Raw genomic sequence first — 23,009 nt, 5'->3', positions numbered from 1 at the left:
GACTCAGGTAGGGATATGCCATGGACCCTCCCCTTTGGAGTCTTCAGGAACGGGGATTGCCCCCTTCTTTTGCTATTAAGCAAGAGAACTCTGCTCCAGAGAATGAGGGAGGGATGGACAAAATAACCTTTAAAAAAGGACAAGACTTGAAAGGAAAATAAATATGGAAAGGAAGAGGAGGTGCCTGAGACATGGAGGAATCTCACCCAGGGAGTGGGGAGGGGTCACCTTGTGGGACATTTTTCTGCCTCACCAGGGGGTTGAAGCAGTGTGGGTGGTAATGGTCTCCAAAGCCTAGGGACTTCCAGTCTAAGGAGATGGAGGGAGTGATAAGGTTGAGGTGGGGGTTGTAGATGCTCTGATAAGGGGGGAGGGAGGTCAGGAAAGGAGCACTTGCCAAGGAAATGCTCAACCCATAAAGCTAATCCTGGAGGGGTAGGGTAGGGAGGTGCTGTGGTGGAGGAGGCTGGCCAGGTCACAGCTGCACAGAGCAGGTGTGCAGGGGCTCACCACTAAGGGCATAGGCCATGGGTCCCTGAAGGAAAAAAGTGATGGCCCGATGTTCAGGCCCCTATTCCTGGGTCTTCAGTTTCTCCCCTGCCCTTTTCAGCCTGCATTGTCCTCTTCAATGGGAGGGGCAAAAACAGCAGCCTACGTGGGTACCAAGTTGGCCTGCCTGATGCAGCTGCTAGACCAAAGATTTGACTAGTATCTCCTCCCTTTGCTGGCTCTCCTCTCCACCACTCCTTCATCTTGGTGATAGTCTCTGTTACCATCCTGTTTTCCTTTCATCTCCTCTATTTCTAGACTTCTCTTGGACAAATATCAGCTTCACCAGCAAAGATGCCTCACAGTCTCCTGGAGCCTCCTAGGTGACCAACAGAACAGCTCAGTTTGGGGTACTTTACTGCTTTTTCAGATTCCAGAGACCTTTTCCAGCAAAGCAACTTCTGATGTGGGAAAGAGGAGGTGGAAACAAATCTAGATTTCAATCTTTAGAAAATATACCATCACCCCACATGTTTACAGGCATCTAGGAAAAAGATTTCAGTACTACATTTTAATGTCACATTAGTAGCTATTGTCTTTGGATGGTGAAATTATTAAGGTTTTTTTTTTGTTCTTTGGATACTTTTATGTATTTTATACTTTTGTAATAAGAAAAAAAGTTTTAAGGAATTACTAGTTCCTGCAAAGATTTACCTCATTGGACACTAGGAGTCAGGCAGGTGAATGGTGAGGAGGTAAAAGTTAATGATGGTCAGTCTAACCCAGTTCTTTCCACTCCAGCCTGCCACTCCTGCGTCTGCCCTCCCCATTCATACCCACAGAGCTGGAGATGGCTTCTTTTCCTGCCAGGGAACCAAGAGGCTCCTCCCCCAAAATAGCCAGAAGGAGATTAATGATTTTATTTTTTCCATTTAAGCATTGTCCTCTGATCTGCAGGTCAATGAGTACAAGATAGGGGTAGGGAAGGTTACTGCCTACTTGAATCTTTCCTCCCCCACCATTAAGTGCCCTTCTGTACCACTCCTCCTGACTTGGATCACCAGGAAGTAAGAGGTGTGTCTGCTATATGTGGAACAGCCTCCCTGTGAGCATGCCTGCTAGCATGTGTAATTGCAAAGGAATCTCATCTTTGTGCATTTCCATTTCTGCAATTCCCTCTTGCAGAAAGGGTACATATTTGTTCATATGTCTTTGCACCAGTGTTTGTGTGTTTCATTCAGGCATGGCTTGCATGGACAGTAGGAGTGGTCTGAACCTATCCAGGTGCCAGCACCTTGCCTAACCCTCATGGTCTGTGTCTATTTTCAGTTTGCCAGGGAAGGCTCTTCATTCTGCCTCCCCATTTCACAACCCTTCAAACTTCTCTTTCAGGAAACCAACAGGTCTGTGCTCACCAGGCTCATGGGCAAGACAGGCATTGGGGTATGAGGGCAGGTTTTCTTCAGAGTCATTATTTAGGATCCTGGACTCACTGCCACACTACCTCTTCTCTTGGAGATGAGCCTGTAATGGTTTTTTCTCTGTGCTTTAGAAATCCAGAAAGGTGAAAAATAAGAGAATGTTTTTGCCTGGAGGTGCAAAAAAGGAAAATAGAAAAAGGGGAAAAACTAGGGGAGGATGAGGAGAGAACAGCTTCTACTTCTGTCTCTCTCCATCTCTGTGTATGTATGTCTCTGTCCCTTTTTCTCTGTCTCCCTCTCTCCTGCAGATACACAGAGCATGTATCCTTTCTCATCCTTCCCCATGCCTCACTTGATCCTTAGTTTTTCACAGACCCAAATTTCACATAGACAATTAAGAACATGCCCAGGTTATAAGGATCCTTGTTTACATGTAATCTGGGCATCATCTAAGCCAATTACTCTCTTTAGAGAAAGGCTCCTTGGAATAGTGGAAAGATGTTATATTTTGACTCAAAAATGCTAATTAATATTCTGCTCTGCCTGTTGGTAGCTGTGATCTTGAGTGGGGGAAATCCTTTTTTCTGTGAACCTCAGTTTTCCTCATCTTTATAGTGGGTATCAGAATACTATGATTTTGGAGTGCTGGTGGCTATGTGGACCCAATGATGTAATGGATGTGAATGTGCTTTGCAAGTTCTTAAGTCCTTTTTGTTATTGTCTACAGGATAACTGATTATGGCCATTCTAGAAACTTCCACCAAACCCTACTGGCTACTTGCCACTCTCCTGTCTGACAATGGAATGCTCTGTGAGATGGAATGAGGGTCAAACCATGGCTATGATGTCACAGAGCACATCAAATCAAAGGTCCTATGGAAGAGAAAAGGAGAAAACGATGCTGGGAAAGGTTAAGGCTTAGGACAGGGATGGAAAGGGAGGCGAGGGAGCCTGCTGCGTACTGGGAGGCAGGGGGCCAGTGCCAATGTTCGGGTGGGCAGGCCCATGACTTCCCTGGACTCCCAGCTCTGCAGGGCAGCATTCCTGGCAGTCATCCTGCTGTTGCTGTGGGTGAAGGGAGTGACATCTCAGAAGGGCAGCCCAGGCTCTGATGACAAGAGCCAGAAAGAGAAAATGCCCTTTTCAGGTAGGTGGAGAAGAGGAAGACAAAGTCTGGAGGTAAGGGTCAGATCTGTTTAAAGTTAGACTTCAGCAGCTGATTAGGCAAGCATGAATCTGGGATAAGCTTATAATATGGAAATATTCCAGCTTCTTGTTATCAGAGTGAAATGATAGTGTCATGTAAAAAGGTCTAGAGCAGGGGTTCTTAGCCAGAGCACCCCATAGGCCAGCTGTAATAACATGCAGCTTCTGCAGGGATGAGCATGAATGTTTGTCCAGGCAGACGGTCTTTGATTGTCTTCATGCTTTAAGGTGTCTCTCACTCTGCAAATAATGTAACACTCTGGAGGAGGCAGCTAGTGTTAGAAGTGGGAGTTTGTGTGTGTTTGAGTTGGGGCTGTGGTTGAACTGAGATCAAAAAAGACCTCTAGATGGAACGTTACCTCTCATGGAGGTAAGGGTGAGGCAGTGGGGCCAAATACCTTTGACCCCCCCTTTTTCTTCAGACCTTTATTTCTTCTCCATTCTAGCCAGGGTGAGGGTGGGAGCCATTCAGGATTAAGACTGCCCATTCCTGCCCTTCTCCCTATTCCAGGCCAAGACCAAGAGCACTTCGAAGAGCACTTTGTGGCCTCCTCGGTGGGTGAGCTGTGGCAAGTGATTAACATGGCCCAACAAGAGGAAGACACGATCTCCGAGACAGCAGCTCTCCGAGACCACCTTTTTAATCTAGTCTTCTGCTTTAACCTGGCCAGCCTAATGGTTTTTTTATGAGGGACATCGAGGCTGAGGTTGTGATCTGGTTCCTGAATGAGGAACTGGATATCTACCTCTACTTAATGATCACTTTCTGACCTCCTCTCTCAGTTGAGCTTCAGGCAATGACTTCCCCAAAGGATGTATACACCCCTTCCTGACTCTTGGGTGCAGCAGCAGAAAAGACTGCCATTGCCGCAACCCAGAGCTTCATGTCCCAGGCCACAGACACTAGACCCACCCTTTTTCTCCTTTGTCCAAAACAGTAACTTTGAGAGAAGAGGCAGCAAAAATAAAATAGCAACAAAACCTGAAAAAATGGGAGCAGCTTTCTAAAACTTAACCTAAGTCCTTGGGTCTTTAACTGGCTTATTTAATTGCTCAGCCTTTGGATCACTGACTGACCTTCAGACCTTCCAGCTCACCAATCATTAGTTCTTTCCTTTTCTGGTGTCCATGGAGCCCTTCCTGGCTTTTCACCTCTTATCATTTCTGACTTCAAGGAATAGAACATAGCAGGAAAGACCATTAAGAGATGATAGGAGGAAAGTGCCGACTTTTATTGTTGAAACAGAAAGGGAAAGGAGATATTGCCCTGGCTCTCCGGATGGGGTCAGGGAAGTCCATACATCTGCAGTTTGGTCTGTTTTGTAGCCAAGTTACCACAGCTGGCAGCGGATGGAGGGGTTTAGGAGGGTACCACGTGGACAGTGGAAATGTCTGGCAAAAGCAGGGGTGTTGCTGAGGGCCCCATGAACTCGAAGGCTGGGAGGGCTGTGAGTGTCCTGAGGATCCTGGGTGCTGAGCTCTCTACACATTACCTGAGAGAAGGAAGAGCAGCCAAGGAAAGTTAAGGAGCAGAGCAGGTCTGATAGGTTCTTTGATAGGTTTTTTTTTTTTTTTAAATAGGGTTGCTGGATGCTGGAGGTTCACACCTGTAATCCTAACTACTCAGGAGACAGAGATCAGGAGAAAGAGGTTCAAGACCAGCCCAGGAAAACAGTTCATGAGACCCTATCTTAAAAAAAAAAAAAACCTTCACAATAAAGGGTTGGTGAAGTGGCTCAAGGTGTAGGCCCTGAGTTCAAGTCCCAGTATTGGAAAAAAAAAAAAAAAGACAGGGCAGACATGGAAACTAGGGGACCACTAGAGGGAGCAAATAAAGAGGGGAGCAGGAACAGAATGGTCAAGGGCCACATGAAGTATTTGCCATTTGTAGGTCATTTAATCTGACGCAAGGAGTGTGGGGGAGGGCCTGGACCATGTAATAATAACATTTATACGGGAATGGAGGTGGAGGTCTAATGGAGGAGCTCCATGAGGGACTCTGTGTGTTGATAAATTGAGAATCATGCCTGGTGAGGGAGCACAAGGTTATTGAGTTATGTCACTTGGGGACCACTCCTGGGGTAAGGTCTCTGAAGAGGAACGCGTATAGAGTTAGCCTATTGTCGACTCATCTTTAAGCAGTCTGTATTTCTGGGACAAGAAAGACAAAAAAGTTGGGCTCATTGCATGGAGGGACTTAGAAGTAGGGATTTTTTTTCTTTTTTGTGGTAGCAGGGAGGGAGGAGTGGGTTGCTATATTTGGCTGAAGAATCTATAGTGATCTGGAGGATGATTACAGGGGGACAAGTGAGAAAGGATAACAGGAGGACTGTGGCAATAGGCTGGGGGGATTGTGGGGAGAGTCTTTAATAGAGGAAGGTCCTGCAAGCATCACAAGTAGGGTGGCAGCTACCTACCTGGGCATAACTTCGAAAGAAGAGCTGCTGAGGGCTGAGGCCTTGGCTGGGCAGCGTAGTCTCCCCATGGTACTGTAATAGTCTCTTGCTGTATGCCTGGGCATGAAATGGGATGGAGATTTGCCTTTAGGCTTCAAACCCATGGGCATTTGGAAGTCCCATGCCCTCTACACAATACTGCAAACAAGTTCATAGGCCTCCTTCACCAGTGCACTGACACACTGGTCTGAGCCGGAAGATAAGTTCTTGCCAGAAGACCTACAGATACCCTAGAAGGTCGGGGAATCTGTGGGGTAGGAGAGGAATCTCCAAGTTGCTGTCTGTTCAGAGGAGATGTAAAAGGTAGAAAGATATGCTACTATGTTTGCATGGAGTATAGAGGAAGGCCAACTCAAGGACAGGGTTTCTAGTCCACTGCTAAAAATAGGTCGTGACCCTTGACATACCTGGAATGCAATGGCCAGCCCCCCCACATCTGCGGCATTCTCCAGGAGTGTATGGGAGCTGTTGAAAGAAGCTCTGCTGGGTAATGGTAAGGCAGCATAATGGCGCTCCAGGCACAGAAGTACCTCCTTTAAGGCATTGGTGTCACAGGCTGGGCAGCCCCCAGGGAGTACTGTTGAAAATGGAACAAGAGAATGAACTGGTGGCTGAGACGTAAGAGGTATCACAGACTGATCTGGCTCCCAGGAACATTGACAATTTCTGGGACTGGTCCCACCTGCAACCCTTAAATAACTTTCCTCTCCCCTCTAGGCCTCTTTTCAGGTCCTCCCTTAAGGTTCCTGAAGCCCCACCTCTCAATGTCCCCTGCTACCCACAGAACTGGTAGAAGATGTGCAAGAGCTCATGGGCCATGATGACGCCGGCAGCACCAAAGTTCACAGCACTAGGGAGACAAGAACTTGTCTTACCTCCAGAATCTTTTTTTGACACCAATTCTCCAACCACAGGTCCCATCCATCGTAACGCCTGTTAATCCTCCTTGAGAAACCCTCTGCCCACCCTCACAGAATGGCCATACCTTGGGTACTCAGGATGGAAAAATGGAGGTTGGAGGAGGCCGGCTGGGAAGACTACCACGTGGTCAGGTATTGAATAGTAGGCATTGGCTTCCCAGGGGGGTACCCGCCATCTGTGCGGAGATCGAATAGCTCCATCATTTATTGCTACTCCAAGGCATACACAGGTGTTCCCAACCATTATCACTTTTCTTTACTAATTTATACATGGGTCATCTCTGGAATGAGTATCTGCCTCCTCTTCTTTCATACCTGTGGTGGGGAAAAGGCTGCAGGAAGCTCCGGATGTTTCTAGCCCAGAGGGATCTGACACAGCTCAGGACAGACTGCAGAAAGCTGGGTCCAAGTTGTATCTGGGGGAAGGTAGGAATACACAGAGACAAGTACAGATGGGCAGGACATATGTGAAGGGAACATTTAAACCCAAACAGATAAGCCCTGAACATGAATGGCCACAAATTAGTGGAGGCCACTGCTTTGACATTGCCACACATTGGTGCAGACAGACTTACATGCATGAGCACACATAAACACACACAGGTACATCATGCTGCATGAGTGTGTGTGTACATGTGCACACACACGTACATGCATTCGTAACCTGAAAATTAAATTTTCTATTTTTTTTTGCCAGTAAGAGCCAGCCAGCAGCAGGCCATGGAAGTGTTTGGATAGAATCACCCAGAGAAAACAGATTGCCCGGCAAAGACTTGCTGTGGGGCCGGGAGGTGAGAAGTAGTCAAGGACTGAGGAGGAGGAAGAAAGGGCAGGGACCCACATCACTGTATTCTTGTCTGGCCATGTCTGATTTCCAGGCCCATTGTGGGGCTCCCATCTCCACTTGCAGTTGAGTGACCTGGAAAGAGACACAAAAAGTGGTAGGAGCCTAGCATTCCCTTTGGATCACTCGAGCCTTCAACACTGTCCCTAGAATGTGTACAGTGTGGCTTTGGTACTTTGTGTGCGCTCTGCGCCTTTGGCTCTCTCCCCTCCATAATTATCTCTTGATCTAGTGCTCTACTCCATCTACCCTGTAAACATTGCCACAGTGACCTGTACTTCTGGCTTTACCCTCTTCAGCGCCTCTTTCCGGGTCTCTTCACTTATCCAGGGAAGCTTTTTGAGGCGTGCGATGAGGGCATCCTTTATTTCAGTGAATAATTTCATAGCCTGTGGGGCAGGGGGAAACAAAATCAGGACCAGCTCCTAACCCTAGGAAGGGACCTTGGCCCGGAGAGATACCTGGGCACAAGCGGCAGTCAGAGAAGGGGGAAGAACTCAGGAAGACAGTGGGAAGTAGTTAGGGCTATTTCCCAGTGTACCACAAACCTCCAGGGTACAAAGGTCTGTGGAGTTGGAAAGGCAATTCCAAGCATGGAGAGGGAAGTGGGAGCTGGCCACTCTGAGGGTGGACTAGGAAGTTGGTTCCTTACTGTGGGGAGATTTCAACCTGACGGGTCCTTACTCTTTGGGCCAGGTAAACCACTCAGAAGAAGGAGAAGAGAGAGGGTTATTGTTCCCATCTGCTCTCAGGGCTCTTGTCCTCACACCCTCCCTCTTAAGGCATGTATTTCTCCATTTCCCTGAGCTTTTCAGCCTCCCTATAAGTTGGGGCCTTCCCAGCTTCACAGCCTGAGTGTGTAGTCCCTGCTTTCTCAGTCATCTACCATTGTACATGTAGCCTTTATTTGTGAAAGAAAATGAGTGACAATATCAGAAACCTGGGCTCTGGCATCAGACTGCCTGAGTTATAACCCTGACACTGCTATTTGGTGGCCACTTGACTTTGAGCAAGTTATTTAACCTCTCTGTGCCTAAGTTCTCTCTTATAAAATCAGGATGATATAGGAATTAAATCAAGTAGTTCATGCAAAGTGCTCATAAGAGATCCTGACATGTGGCAGAAATTCACAAAGCATTCAGTAATTTGCACTCTACGTCATCCCATGCTCATATTGTATCATGTTGTTGAAAACTTGTAGATAAACAGGGAGGAGTCTAAAAGTTAAGCAGTTTGATTTTCTCGTTTTATGGTTGAACAAACACAATACCAGGAAAATCAGATGACGTGTCCAAATTAGTGCATGTTTGTATACTTTGTGTCCTGTAGCTGAACTGTGCTGCCCAAGGGATTCAGCTGGCCTCTGGGTTCTCCCTTTCAGTGACCTCTCTCTACTGCCTGATAGTACTGAGAAGGGCACAGTCCACAGAACCAGGGCAGGGTACACAGGGTGGGAAGGGTGGAGGGACATGGGCAGGGGAGAGCTCTCACATACAGCACTTTGGGTGCTTAAGCCAAAGGCATCACGAACAAACATGGCTGCCAGGGTAGGTTCAAAGAAGGCTCCTGTCTCTTCTACGCACTTCATCCATTGTGGGTGGGCTGGCTGCAGAGACAAAGCTGAAGTGAGCTGGTCCTACCAAGGGCTCTGTCCTCACCATTTTCCCACCACACACTTGGCCCTGGGGTCTCAGCAATGACTCCACCCTCCTTCACTTCTTTGCTCAAAATGGAAATTGAAGACAGTAATTCCCTTCCTGCATCATTGCCCATGCCCACTGTTCAAGTGGACATTAAAGAGGAGAAAACCACCAGCAAAAGTGGGCTTTGGATGCTATATTGTTTGCTACAAGAAGGGAAAGAAAACTAAGTGCCTAATTCAGAGAGCTGTGACATTTTTCAACCAAATCAGGGGAAAAAATAGCGTAAGATGGAAGACTTCAACAGAGGCTATTGTTGGCAGCTTGAGAGAACCATTGACATGTCTTTCTAATTGTAGTGCCCAGAGAATACAAAACAAGATGCTTGGGAATATTTCAGTGGTGGGCTTGAATGGTTTTTCAGAGTTGACCAGGGGTAAGCCCAGAGTTGACACAGGGAGGAAAGAGAAACATTCAAGGAGCCAGGGGAAAGGATTCAGCAGCAGCCTAGAGTTGCTGAGCTAAACCTTGAAGAAGAGGAAGAAGAAGGAGGAAGAGGAAGAGAAGAAGAAGCTAATAAGGGTTGGATGATGGACACATGAAACTATCTCTGCAACTTACTTCCCAAAGATCTGCTAGCTAGGAAGGTAGGGAGGTTGCCATTAATGCTTTCAGCATGATCTGGGCTTCTCCCAAGATTAGAGAAGGGAATATGGACATCCCACTAGAAGGAACAAAAAGTTGGGCCAAATTGGTAGCAGTGAAAAGGAAAGTCCAAGACCTGCCTGTTGTGGACTTTTCAGACATGACTGTCTATATTTATGTGTTCTATTCCTAACATGGTAAGGTCTGCTCGTGTCTTTTCTAGTAAGAAGAAGGGATTTAGACTCTTTCTATGATATGCTATTTAGAATACTGCATCATAAATGGGAAAAGTAAATGATGACTGAAGGGAGATCTGAATTTGATTGCAATGACTGGATCAAATAGAGAGTCTGTTGGCTGCCTGCAGCATCCTTCATACTGCAGACAGGCTTAGATGTAGAAATATCTCTCCTCTGACTATTGATATAACTGGGGAAGCAGCAAGCAGCATCAGGCAAGGGACTTGTTGGATCCTGGCAGTGTGGATATGCCCTCCCTTTTAATATCTCTTAGTTCTTGACTCTTCCTGATCCCCTTGGCTGGTGCCTGACCCTTTATTCAATATCCTTTGTAATGGGACCTGGCTACTCAAGAATATAAACACCACCCAGACCACTACCATTGCTATCTCTCAAGATATAGCATGATGGAGTAAACTACATTGATGAAAGAGAGAAAAAAATCTCCAATATATAAAAGATAAATGCACAATGATGAAGCTCAGTGGGTTCATTTTAGGGCACTGAAAAATTGCACATATCACTCCCAAACCATGAACAACAATAAAGAAATGACAGAAATCAAGGAAAATTTCAAGAGTCTGGAGGGAACCAAAAATTTGACCAGTCTTCAATAGGGGTACAGCAGAATTTAGAGATTATAGGTCAGTTAGGAATCTTAATTTCTAAACAAAATTTTTAAAGGAATTATCAAAGGAGTGGTTTTTGAACACTTGGAAAATAATGCACAACTACTAAAAGTCAGGGTGGGGTTAGTGAGAACAAATGATGTCAAAATAATTTTAAAAATGTCCTTTAGAAGACTCATATTAAAGTGGGGTATAAGACTAGGAGCCACAGGCTCAGCTAGGGGCTGTGTGATAACATAACTTGACATCTGACATCAGAAGCATAGGGCTTGGCAGGGTCACAGCATATTGGAGAGAGTACACCAGGCCAAGGTGAGCTGTGTCACTTTTGTAAGTCAGACATTGTCACTGTCCCAGCACTGCCAATCCCACACACATGCTTGCTTACACTCCTGGACTGGAAATCTGAATATTGGCATGTCATCTCCTAATATTTGAACATTGGCAATTAATTCAAAGTTTGTATATTACTCTAAAAGCCAATAAAATATATCTATAGACAATTTATTCTCAGTGACCTACCACAGTACTACCTTTGAGCAGAGAATCCAGCATTTACAAGTATGGGTTATGAACTTAAACCCTTGTAATTTGGCTATAACAGCTGTAAAAATGAGAATAATGCCTGTTCTGCAGATTTGAGAGTCAGGTGAAATAGTACTCTATATATTCTATCTTGAAAGTACTCTATATATTCCAAATTCCACTGGAATTCAATTAGCATTACTCTGTATATTCTAATGCTACTCTGTTGGCATTATCTTAACTTCAGGAAGACATTTGATAAAACCACAGATTAAGTTCTTGTGAATCAGGTGGTGCAGTTGATATTGAATGACAATGCAATATGAGTGACCTCTTACTTGGCTGAACCACACAAAACATTAGTGATGAATGATTCAGAGCTAATATGTCCTTTGCTGATCTTCTACTGAAAATCAGTACTGCTCCCCACCTCGAATTCCCCTTTTTCATTTGCTGTTTTGATTTATTTCTGACACTACCCAATATACTTTATTTAGTTCATTTTCTTTCTTCCTCCACTGGAATATAAATACCTGAAGAAAAGAATGCTTGCCTATTTTGTTCACTGCTTGTACCCCCAATGCCTAGAGAAGTTTCTGGCATATAGTAGGACCTCAATAAATATCAAATAAATGAATCAAGTCTTTAGTAGTAGCAACCAATGCCCTTCCCCCTTCAGGATCTTGACAGTAGTTTGGATAAAGAAATACAGAATAAAGTTGCAAATAACCCAAGATTTAAAAAGAAAGATAAGAGGAAGGACTGTTGAAACAAAGGTTTAAAATACCTGAATGAATTGAGATGTTGGACTAAATATAAATAGTTCATTTTTTAACAGGTACAAATGTTAAATCCTGCTTTCACTTCCTAAAATGCAGCTTTATAAGTTTCATAAAAAAGACCTAGCTAGCTTAACAGCCATTTCCATTGACTATGTATTCAAAATCAACAAAAGATGGTTAGATAATGAGACCTAGCAGTGTTTTAGAATAAAGACATTATAAATTAAAATTGCTTCAGAAAAATGTGGTCAGAAATCTATAATCAATGACCATTGGATAGAGCCAAACCCAATGGTCAAATCAAACCCAAAATTTCGGTGTTGTCATTGACTCCATTCTTCCTCATATATCATGAGTCAGGAAATACCATTGCTTACCATGCAATATGCAATTTTAAAACAGAAAATTATTCTGCATGTCCCTATTATTACTCACTCTCTTCTTCCTTATATATCATGAGTCAGGAAGCACCATTGCTTATCCTACAATATGTTCTTTAAAACATAAAACAGAAAATTATTTTATACGTCCTTATTTCAGAGAAAAGCAAAAGTCCTTATTGTGACCTAGCAGACCCTACACAGTTTTCTCCCTCCCTCTCTGATTTCTACTTTATTATTGTCCTTTTTGCTCTATTACAGTTTCTCTGGCTTAGTTGCTAGTTTTCAAACACGCAGAGCATGCTCCAGCAGCAACACTGGGCACAGCCTTGCATGCAAGCCTCATCCTCTCTCCTTAGTCATATTTACCAGAAGGATCCTCCATGTTCACTGTCCCAATGAGATGATGATATATGTCAGAAAACACCTTCCCTCTCTAGATATACCTCAAGTCTACCTTCTACAAAGATATTCCAATGATATTCAAGCCCCTCCAATTGCCTTATCTTGGGAACCCCAAGAGTATCTGTTGTCTAAATCAGAGTCCTCTAGGAACACAGCTATGCCCCTTGTGCCACAAGGACAGAATCAAGTAGTGATAACATAAACCATACAGAATGCAAAGCCAAAAATATTTACTATCCATCCCTGTATAGAAAGGTTTGTTAACCCAGTGTTTATAGCACACATGCATTTCTTAATCCTGTGTTTAAAAACATAGCCTCATGAGCCAAGTAAATTGATTTTAGAATCTCTTTATTCACTTAGGAACAAGGTGATCTTATAGAAGTTACTTGATCTTTCTGTGCCTATTTTTGCATCTGTAAATGGGGATTAAAAACCTCAGAGCATTTCTAGGAGGATTAAATAAAATAATCATTGCTAACTGCAAATACAGTGCCTGACGGTGAAACAGTGACTCTGTCATCAATCAGTCTATCTATCATCTATTTATCCGTAATACCGTATATACCGTGTCAGCTATTATTATCATTATTATGTATTATATCTATCATATTTTGTACAGTTGGTCCAGAAAATGAAGTAAAGTGGATTTTCCAAGGTCACATCACTATTTGTTGGCAAGTATTTGTTGATTTAGGTTTTATGACCAAGGACAATTATTTACCCTAAGAGAAATGATGGTGATTTCAGGATTTGTGGGCCTTCCACATTCTTTAAGCATGAGTATCACTGTTGGCACTCTGACACCTTGCCAGACATGACATCAGGCCATGGTCCTTGGATTTACAGGAAGCTGTTTGTTGCCAGGAATTTTGTAGCAACCCCACTAAGAGGAGCTAGGGTTCTGCTTTGCTTCATCTGATCAAGAGATAGACTGGGCAGGAGCAACTTGGGAACTTACCCCCTTGAGTATAGGCCCTTAATAAACAGTGATCTAAAGAACAATGAGGAAGCACACAGACCATGAATCCAGACTACCAGAATTCAAATCCTTGCTCTAACAACATTCTAGCTATTTTACTATGGTCAAGTTCCTTAATAACTATTACACCCTCTTTAAAACAAAGATAAAATTAAATCCATGGGAACTCATAGAATTTTGAAGTTTAAGTCAGCCAATAGACTGAAGGTTTTAGGAAAATGTCTAACACATTTAAAGCTCCCAATAAGCAACAACCATTCCAATCTCTGTGAATACATTTTCCCTCTCAGTATTTCACAGATATTTTCAGGTTTCTGTGAAGTAGAGAAATGAACAACAAATTAATAAGAAAAGTGTGATTTTCAATCTATAAGCAGGCCTTCACTGAGATTGGGATATATCCAATGTAGTAAACTTCTCTACTTGCATTTACATGTACTTAACCTAGGATTTCAAGTTTCTCACTAACAAAGCATCTCTGCATCTTAGATAATGCAGTAGACACTGGTTAGTGAGACACATTTCCTACACGGGCACCTTCTCAGATATTTTAGGATCTGTACCACAAAGCCTATGTGTGACCCAGTGGATCCCACTGGATCAGAGATGAACTCTTTGTCATGCACATTTGAGCATTAAACATGAAATCATCTACACAGAGGGAAAGCCACTGCTTGCCATATCTATCTCTCATCTCAGCAAATCTTACACTCAGGTCCTCAAATCATAGATCTCGGGATAACCGAACAAATAGTTTAAGTGTGATGTCAAAGGAAGAGTCATCCTTTATAATTTTAGTTTTACATCTGAGCTTTAATACTCAGCAAAAGGTCACAGAGGTATCCAGGAGCTATGTACCTAAAGGTAGCTTGGTTCTCAAATTTTACTCTGTCTTCCCATCCTGACTGCTTCCATGGAGAGCCTAGACTTATAGGGGTCTCTAGTCTTATGCCCCTTTCCTCATAGACATGCACCAATATTTGCCCCAATCAAGAAAATACACCGCCACCCTCTCTTCTCACCATAGGTGGTCGCTCTGTCAGCTCCCGTAGTTTCTGACTCAGCTCTCTGCGTGCCTCCTGGAATTTACTGTCCAGAGCTGGGGAAAGGGTGCCAACCAACCCCAAGATCATGTGACTCTGCAGAAAATCCCTATGGAAACAAAAGTGACCCCACATAAAGCTCAGGAATCTGGAGATACTCCATGAAAATTCAACTTGTGTGAAGTCACCTTAATTCTCCTGGAGGCCACCCCTTCTCTGTATTTACAAAGAACAACCTGTGACATGAAAACAAGTCAATAGGAGCCTTTTTTGTAATGGGCTGGGGAATGATAGAAGGGACCACATAAAGAGACAGCCTTTTCAAGTTACAGGGGGGAAAGGACCTTGGCTAGATGAAGGCTGAACTCAGATTTAACCAAAAAGATTCATCTATTCCCACAACCAAGAAACCTCAGTTCATCTAAGGTATATCCCCCAAGCAACACAAAGCTGGATTCTGTGACTTCCCCTTGCCCTGTTGGCAGCTCTCCTACCAAGTATCCTGATGTAAAGTTGCTGGAGCCCACCTAAATATTCTTTTGCTTCCCTCAAAAAAGGTTTTCTAGGTGCTGTTGCCACTGTGTTACTATAAAGGACCTTAAGTCCAAGCTCCTGAGAGAAGGCCACTGTCTTTGGGGGTGCCATATGAATGTTAGAAAAAGCAGAGAGCCCAGCATAGAATCACTTCAGGTACCCATGACTTGACTTCCTTATATCAGCGCAATGGTCTTAGAAATTCTTTCCCACAAGGGCTCCAGGATCTTCCTACATAGTCGGAGAATGGCCCTTCTCAAATTTCTCCCCCAGAGCATCCTAAGACTTCACCACCTTTATCTCCTCACCCCATGTGCCTCTTCCTCCTTCCCACAGCCCTTGGCTACTGAAAAGAAAAAAATGCCTTCAGTTGTCTCCAGTTGTCAGGCTTTCCAACATCTCAAGTGCAGGGGCTCTTTACAGGTTGATTTCTAATCTGGGTTGACCCTGCATCTTATCTGACACCTGTGTCCTTCATTTCATATTACTCTTTCCCATGCTCCCACACCTTGCATTCTTCTTGTTTCCTCAATTCTATATTGTGTCATCCACCCCATACCCTTTCTATCCTCACATGTAGCAGGTCCCTCTCATCCATGGTGATGTTTGTCCCTGAGACCTATGTGTCCTGAGACTCTCCTTTTATCCCCCTGTCTTTCCAATCCCACCTGGACAAACCTGTGACTCAGCAGAAGTTCTTCTACCAGTTGTGACATGTTTCTCAAATAGTCCAGGTCATGGACCATGAGGGGCTGGGAGGGACTCAGGGACATCGGGGTAAATGTTGCTTGCAAACAGGACAACCAGTCGATGGCAGGGGCCATTTCCTTAGAGGAAGGATACAAAGCTGAATGGGAAAAGGAAAGGAAGAGGAAAGGAAGAGGGAGGAAGAGGAAAGGGCTTCTCTTTGGGTTTGACTGGGAGTGGGGAAGGGTGTGTTGAGGGAGGGACTGGGGACAGAGAAAGTTAAGGATAGAGAGGAATTAAGGGTACCAAGAGGAAGAAGATATGCTTTAATTAAAAGGTTAGGGGAATAGTTTAAGAGAGAGATTGTTATGCCCACAGTCCTTGGGCCCTCAGTTCCAGGCACCTGCAGTTGATCAATAGTGACCATATGGAAGAGTTTATCCTGTGTCTGGTGATGCTCCAGGGGCCTCAGAAACTGGAACAGCCGTGAGGTAATGGAGATGGACAAGGAGGCATGTTGCTGCACCTTGCTTGGGTCACCTCCCAGCAAGGTTCCCAGACGATTTAGGTATGACAGGTATTCCCGCACGATCTGGAGGAGGACATCCATGGTCACAAGCACCAGAGCCCCCTGCCTTTCTCTTTGTCTCAGAGGCCAGGGCTTTGTGCACCATCTTACCTGAGCATAGATCTTCTGTTCATGCTCTTGCTTGAGGGGAATGTCAAACTCTGGCTGGTCTATCTGGACACAAGAGAGACTGGAGAGAAATGGGGAGCATGGGGAATGAAGAGGGCAGGTGTGGGAAGGTAGGAGGTACCATGGAAGACATCTTGGGGGGAGATGGGAATGAAAGGCCAACAGAGAAGGAGCAAGATTACAAAGAAAGGGAGGGATTGGGGATGAGAGAATGGGGAAGGAGTCCATACATGGAAATGCCAAAAGATCACAGCTGTTACAACCAGTTTGGGAATGCTCAGCCAGAGAGAAGCATGATAATCAGCATTTTGGAGAATGTCATTCCCTGTGCCAAGATTATCTCTAGGGTAAGGAAGGTGATCCTTCAATCTCAGGTGCAGTATTTAAGAGGTACTTAAAACTCAGAAAACAAAGTGCTTATCATGATTTCCCCATAAGTTGCCCATAGTTTATTTTTAATTGTAAGTATTTTCAAAGACGTCCATAATAGTTTTATTCCACCTTAAAAATATAATTTTAAAAGTACATAATAAACAAAAATGTGATAACTTGCTCATGGTAGGTTTCTGCATTGACTGATATCTTTATGAATATTCACTAAATATTATTTACCTCAATACTAAGTACTGGGGACACTCTTAAATTTTGCACCCCAGGCAAATGCCACACATAGATCACCTTAGCTCTAGTCCTATTGTGCTCTTGATTCTGAAGATCCTTGCTTCTACCCTTTCCTTTATCTCCTGCAATATTCCTCCTCCATCCTGAACTCTATACTCTTCCTCTGTTCCTTTACAGAAAATCTTCCACTTGACCTTTTTGTCTATTTTAAGGCCCAAAGTTTAAAGAGAAAAGAGGCATCTGTGCCCATTATTTCAACTTCCTTATCTCCCTTCTGAACTCCATACAAACTGTATCCATTCCTCTCTTTTGAAACTACCTCCAGATTTTCAATGGTGCCATCCCATTCCTTATTGTATGATCTCAGAAATCTCTGGAATCAACAATGACCCTTCTTCCTAAAGTTCCTCCCTTTTTCTTTATGGCTCCATCAATTCCGATCCAACTCCCACCTCCCTGACTGTTCTTGTTCTTCTCCTTCTGTCTCAGCCCCTCATGGACTCTGTCTTTCCTATTCAGCCCCCAAGAGCCCATTCAGACTTGAGCTTATGATAACTACTTTCCTTCCACTTGTACCAAACCAACCCTATGGTCATTCAGTGTTTCCTCTATCTCCTTTATTTATATTCAGTCTTCAAGTCTTCTGAAAACGCCTCAGACCACTACCACTAGGATGAAGTTGCCTGTATCTTTGTCCCTGACTCTTTTTCTATTTTTACCACTATGTCAGAACCTCAAAATTTTAGATTCTTCAGTACCTTTAAGATGATTGCCAAAGCAGCTGAATACTTCAGTTCTATACCACTATCATAATATTTGAAAGGCCTCACTGGCTCCTCTTTTTTTCTAGTATGTCAGTAGTTATCAACATTTCCTAGCTTCCTAAGTCAGCAATAATTAGGTCCAACCTCATATTCTTAGCCTTGTTTTTCTTCCTACTGCATTCCAGTTTACCCTGGCTCCTCCATGAAGTCACAACACTCCAAGTACTTCCCTTAGCTTAGAATTTCCATGCTTCTCTTTTAATGCCTTTTAGCCTCACCTTCACCATACTTGAAAAGTCAACTCATGTTCTCTTCTCTGAACCTTTCCTTAAACAGTTTAGATCTTAACTAATCTCCAAATGCCACAGCAGTTAAATTTCTAGCATACACTTTAAAATTGAATTTTAGAATACCTCATACTGATTATTTGGTCTTCTTGAATATCCACAATCTTATTAAGTTGTGGAATTTTTTTAGATTAAAGGTGAAACATATAGCACTCCCTTGCTTACCACACTAGTAATGGCTCCACCATTTATTTATTTACTCACTCAATAAACACCTGGTGAGGGCTGCTATCTGCTTGAGGAAGAGGACATCTAGCTGCCTGTTCTTAGGAGGCCCACAGTCTTCAACTCAAGAGTTTTAAATGCTGAAAGCATGAGGAAATAGAATGACAAAAGGAATTCACCTAATTCATAACTAAGATAATAGTGAAGACTTACTGGAAGAGATACTCAAAGGCAACATTTGAAAACATGTTAGAGTCTTCCAGGCTGAGTGTGAGGGATTATTGTAGGCAAAAGGATCAGCATATGCATAGAAAGGAGGAATATTCTTACAGCTACATGTGAGTTAGTAGAACCTAGAGTATAAGGGAGACAAGGAACGTGGTAGGAGATAAGGTTAGAGAAGTATGTAGGGGTCAGATCATGAACTGTGCAAAGCTTTGCTAAAGATTAGGAATCATATCTTGATGACCTGGTAATCCATTAAAATGGCAGGCATTTAAACAGACAATAGCATAATTAGCCTTTTGTTTAGAAAGGTCCCTCTAGCAAAAATCACAGGTAAATAAGAGGAGGACAATCCTGGAGACTAGTTGAGAGGTCTAGAAGAAATCTAGATTAGCAATAAGGAAGGCTTGAACTGCTGCGATCTTCCCAGAACTGGCCCTGCTGCTCCTTCTCTCACCCCCACCTAGTGTCCCTGGCTCTCACAGAAATAATGTTCCCTTAAGATAGGATTGTTCCCTACATTGCACATTCCTCTTATCTCCCAGCCTGAAATTTTCCTCTAAGAGATGATAGCCTAAAGTCCAGGCTATCACAGGTCCAGCTGTGGTTTTGCCAGTTCATCCCTCACCTGGATGACTGGTGTGTGTGGAAGAACAGGATGAGGTTGCAGATAGGCTCTGAAGAATGGGAAGTAGCCATATTGACTCATCAAAAGCCTCAGAGTTCGGTTAAAGTCTAAGGAAGTCCAATTTCCAGAGATGTTCCAGCCTCCAAGCTGGGAAGAAGAGAGACAGTGTTGAACATAGGGATCTGTGACACCTATGGCTCATTGTCGTGATTTTTCTTTCCTCTCATAGCTTCTATCTCCAGACTTCTGAGCCCTTTGATCCCTTTAAGGCTCCACATTTATACTTCTTTCCCTATTCTCACCCTAGGGATTCTTCACAGGGTATTACCATTTCCATCTCCCTCCTAGAACTTGGGATCCCACACTCTAGGAAAAAATAGCAGCCCCAAGCATGCATTGGTCCTGTGAGTTAGGTTGATACCCCAACTTTCCTCACCTCCTCAATAACTTCTCTGATGGGACCAACCCCTGCAGCTTCAATGGCATCTGTGTCCATACAAGAGTTATAGAATTGGAAGGCTTTTTCCTCCCCAAAGCCTGGGTGCCACGATCCTGGGGCCTCTAGAAAGAAAACATGGGAGAATTAAGAGTGGAGACTGGTTTAGAGACAAACAGAAAAAGTGGGAGACAGCTTATAGGAAAGAAAGAGAAGTTCACCAACAGGAAGAGGAGGGACCCAATTGAGGAAAATGGAAGAAATGCCCAAGTTGGAATAGATCAACTTAATGGAAGTATAAAAGCAGAGAGAGGAAGTACAGCAAAAAGATGATGAGGATTTTTTAAAAAATGGGAAAAAAAAAGAAGGAAAAGACATGGAAGAAAAGGACAAGAATAAGTGGGATATGGATAGAGAAAGGGTGGAAACGGAAGGCAGGAACAAGATGAATGAAGAACTTAGAAAACTTCAGGAAACCAAGGACTTTGAGAGATTTCAGGGAAGCAAACTCATATGATGAAAAGGTTTAGAAAGAGAAGAAATGGGAAGGCTCTCTTAGTTCAAACTCTCCTCCCCAACCCCCTTGATTCCAGGAAACAAACACAACAATCCAAATTCACATTTGTCTAAATTATCCACCCTCTAATATCTAACCCTCCCCCTCAGTCTCCCTGATATCTCTTCATACCATTATGGGGAATAGAATATATCTGAGCATTTTATGTTATTTTTCATCTCTATGCCTTATGAATTATTTCTCTACAAAAAGAAGACCTACTTCCCACTCTTTTCTCATTAAAAAGGTGTATAGATTCCAGTTTATACCATCAACACATTCTCCAGGTTTTCTTGGAATGGAATGCTTGCCTATCTTATATGTTCTTATTTCCAAATTTTCACCCATCACTAACTTTCTGAAACCTACTTCCAAACTCTTAGATGACCTCAGTTCTTCCTCTTGTTTTTCCTCTCATATCTGGCAGCTGTTTTACCTTCTTTGTAGACCTATGTGCAGGAATATTCTTTACCTCCATTTCACTTGTCTGTCTTCTGGCATATCCTTTGTACAACTTATTCTTTCCCTTACACATCACCAGTAATGAAACTCCATCTCACTTCTTACCCCACTATCCTGCCTCTTATTCTACCATCATTTCTAATCATCCAGTCCTATTTCCCCACTTGTTCCTGCTCCACTTGCTTGCCATAGCAAAGATTTTAGTGAAGAAGCAAGAGGCTATTATGAGAGAGAGGAACTGGGAAATGGTGGGAGAGTGAGAGAAATGTTTATAAGGAAGCACTGGAAGACCAGGTTTGAAGGCTAGACAACGAAAGTGATGAAGAAAAGAAATAAAGTGCAAGGTTGCTGAAGAGATGCTGATGGATGCATATGATAGAAAATGAACATTTGCAAAGATAGAACTTGTTAAAAAAGGAGGACTTGAAGAGAATGGAGTAATCATAGATAAAAGAAAAAGGAAAGAGGATGGGGATTAAATAAAGAAAAAATGAACAAAGAGATCAGAAGAGAGGAAGAAGGGAGATTGCTGAGGTGTTAGGGAACAGTCATGGAGAAACAAATCCAGGAAATTCCCTGAAGAGTTCATTAAGAATTTCACAAACCAGTTGTTCTTCTACAGTTATGCAAAGTTTGGGGCAGTCATGATAATTGTAGGCTCAGTCAACTTGCACAGAGTATCTGCCAGCCTTCTTTTCTCACCTAGTAGTCTCTGTAGTCGGCTCTTATTCTCCTCTGCAAGAGCCCGTAAAGAATTACTGGTCCCTTTGGTCTTTTCACAGGCAAAGCTGAAGAAGTCATTGCAGGGGGCCACACTAGTGTTCCCAGAAGTCAGGTAGTGGGCCAGGAGATCCAAACACACAGGTGTCTCACAGGATCCTATGGGCAACAGCTTAGAGCTAAGAGAGAAGAGGGAAAGGGACAAGAGCTCCCCCAAGGGACTGGCAAAGGGATTCTGAGTGAGGGACAAAGGAAAGACAGGGTGGAAATAGTCTGTTGAGTGCCCTGGAATGGTATTCAAGAAGGAAGAAGTCAGGATCCCAGGGGAATGTTGAAGGCCAGGGCAAGTAAGTCAGGAGCATGAGAGAGAGTTGCCTAGCTTGGGATATTCCATGATCTTGCTTACGAGGACCACAGTTCCGGAAGATGTAGACCCAAAGCAGAGAAGAGCCAAGGAGCAGACCAAAAAGCAGGATAGCTATCAGCACCTTCCTGGTCATTGCTCTCTGTCTGTTCCACTCAGGGGGCAGCCCCTCTTCTGCAGAACTCTGTGGGAGGAACCAGGAGGTGAAAAACACAAGATACAGGGGATTGGGAGAGAGGAACAGGGAGAAAATGAGTGGAGGGGAAAGAGAATGAAGAAGTTAGTACTAAGGTCCTTTTTCAAAGAGATAATTCTGCTTATTTTTCCTTAAACCCAGCCCTCTTTAGAGCCTTGAAGATGAAAAAGCACTTCTCTTGAGTAAAGATCAAACAATAAGTGTTGGTGGGGCTTTATTGCTAGAAGGGATGATTCCAGTGTCATGGAAGAGACCCTTACCTCCTGGCTTAAGGAAGGCCCCATTCCAGTGGCTGAACTCTGTCCTCTCAATTGTTCCCCACTTTTGTCCTCAGCCTCCTGAAGTGAAAAAAGAAAGAGGAAGAGAGGAGTAGAAAGAAGCTGGTTCAGGAAGGGAGATGCATTAAAAATTTCACCAGGCCATTTTTACACCTTGCCATTCACCTACCCCCATACACATATTTTCATCTCAAGGCAATGTCCCCAGATAGATCTCAGAATGAACCTCTCCCTTGGATTCTCCATTTCTTCTCACTTTCTCCCATCATCTCCCTTGTCTTTCCCTTTGTTCTGAAAACCTCACATTCCCTCCTCTGTAGAGTGGCAGGGCATTTTCACAAAGCCACCCCACACCCCACCCCAGGCACTTGGCTCCAGAAGGCACTTTCTCCAGGGTACTTGCCATTAGTCTGCTTCTCTCTGGCTCCCCGAATCCTTCCTGGTTCTGCTCTAGGTGTTTAATCTGAGGAATGGGATTTAGGAAATGACCTCCTTTCTGCCCCCGCCCCAGACCAGTGGTTCTGGAGAAGGGGCACTTCTGCCACAGTAACCGTCTGTCCCCAAATACACACTATTGGCCTCTGGGTGAAGCCTGTTTATCAGTGGGGAGACACTTAAGCCTCTCCCCCTCCTTTATCTCAGTTTCTCAGGGGAGAAGAAGGAGGAGTCTTCACTTCTAAGCAATCTTGCCCTTGGTCTACTCTTCTTATCCTGCACTGTGAC

At 43.8% G+C, this 23,009-nt stretch overlaps 2 protein-coding genes across 3 annotated transcripts; one reads left to right on the top strand and one right to left on the bottom strand.

Moving 5' to 3' along the window:
- Nucleotides 1-2,915: 2,915 nt before the first annotated feature.
- Nucleotides 2,916-3,916, top strand: Llcfc1 (LLLL and CFNLAS motif containing 1). Its single transcript, XM_020179031.2, has 2 exons — nucleotides 2,916-3,057; nucleotides 3,628-3,916. The coding sequence occupies exons 1-2, from the start codon at nucleotides 2,916-2,918 to the stop codon at nucleotides 3,804-3,806; spliced, it is 321 nt and encodes a 106-aa protein (XP_020034620.1). The 3' UTR covers nucleotides 3,807-3,916.
- A 419-nt stretch (nucleotides 3,917-4,335) lies between these two features.
- On the bottom strand, nucleotides 4,336-23,009 carry Kel (Kell metallo-endopeptidase (Kell blood group)). 2 transcript variants are annotated; one of them, XM_020179028.2, is made up of 19 exons: nucleotides 22,690-23,009; nucleotides 22,269-22,346; nucleotides 21,855-21,996; nucleotides 21,431-21,607; nucleotides 19,711-19,835; nucleotides 19,275-19,421; nucleotides 16,507-16,569; nucleotides 16,231-16,419; nucleotides 15,819-15,967; nucleotides 14,586-14,715; nucleotides 8,832-8,942; nucleotides 7,627-7,725; nucleotides 7,334-7,411; nucleotides 6,808-6,908; nucleotides 6,558-6,668; nucleotides 6,355-6,422; nucleotides 5,980-6,149; nucleotides 5,534-5,629; nucleotides 4,336-4,609 (listed from the first exon to the last, which is right to left on the bottom strand). In XM_020179028.2, the coding sequence occupies exons 1-19, from the start codon at nucleotides 22,690-22,692 to the stop codon at nucleotides 4,448-4,450; spliced, it is 2,199 nt and encodes a 732-aa protein (XP_020034617.1). In that variant the 5' UTR covers nucleotides 22,693-23,009; the 3' UTR covers nucleotides 4,336-4,447. The 2 variants fall into 2 exon arrangements, with proteins under 2 accessions (XP_020034617.1, XP_073917665.1); XM_074061564.1 differs by lacking the exons at nucleotides 7,627-7,725; nucleotides 8,832-8,942.

This window comes from Castor canadensis, chromosome 2 (assembly GCF_047511655.1).
Source record: "Castor canadensis chromosome 2, mCasCan1.hap1v2, whole genome shotgun sequence".
Taxonomy (NCBI): Eukaryota; Metazoa; Chordata; class Mammalia; order Rodentia; family Castoridae; genus Castor; species Castor canadensis.
This window is presented reverse-complemented; position numbering and strand designations above follow the sequence as displayed.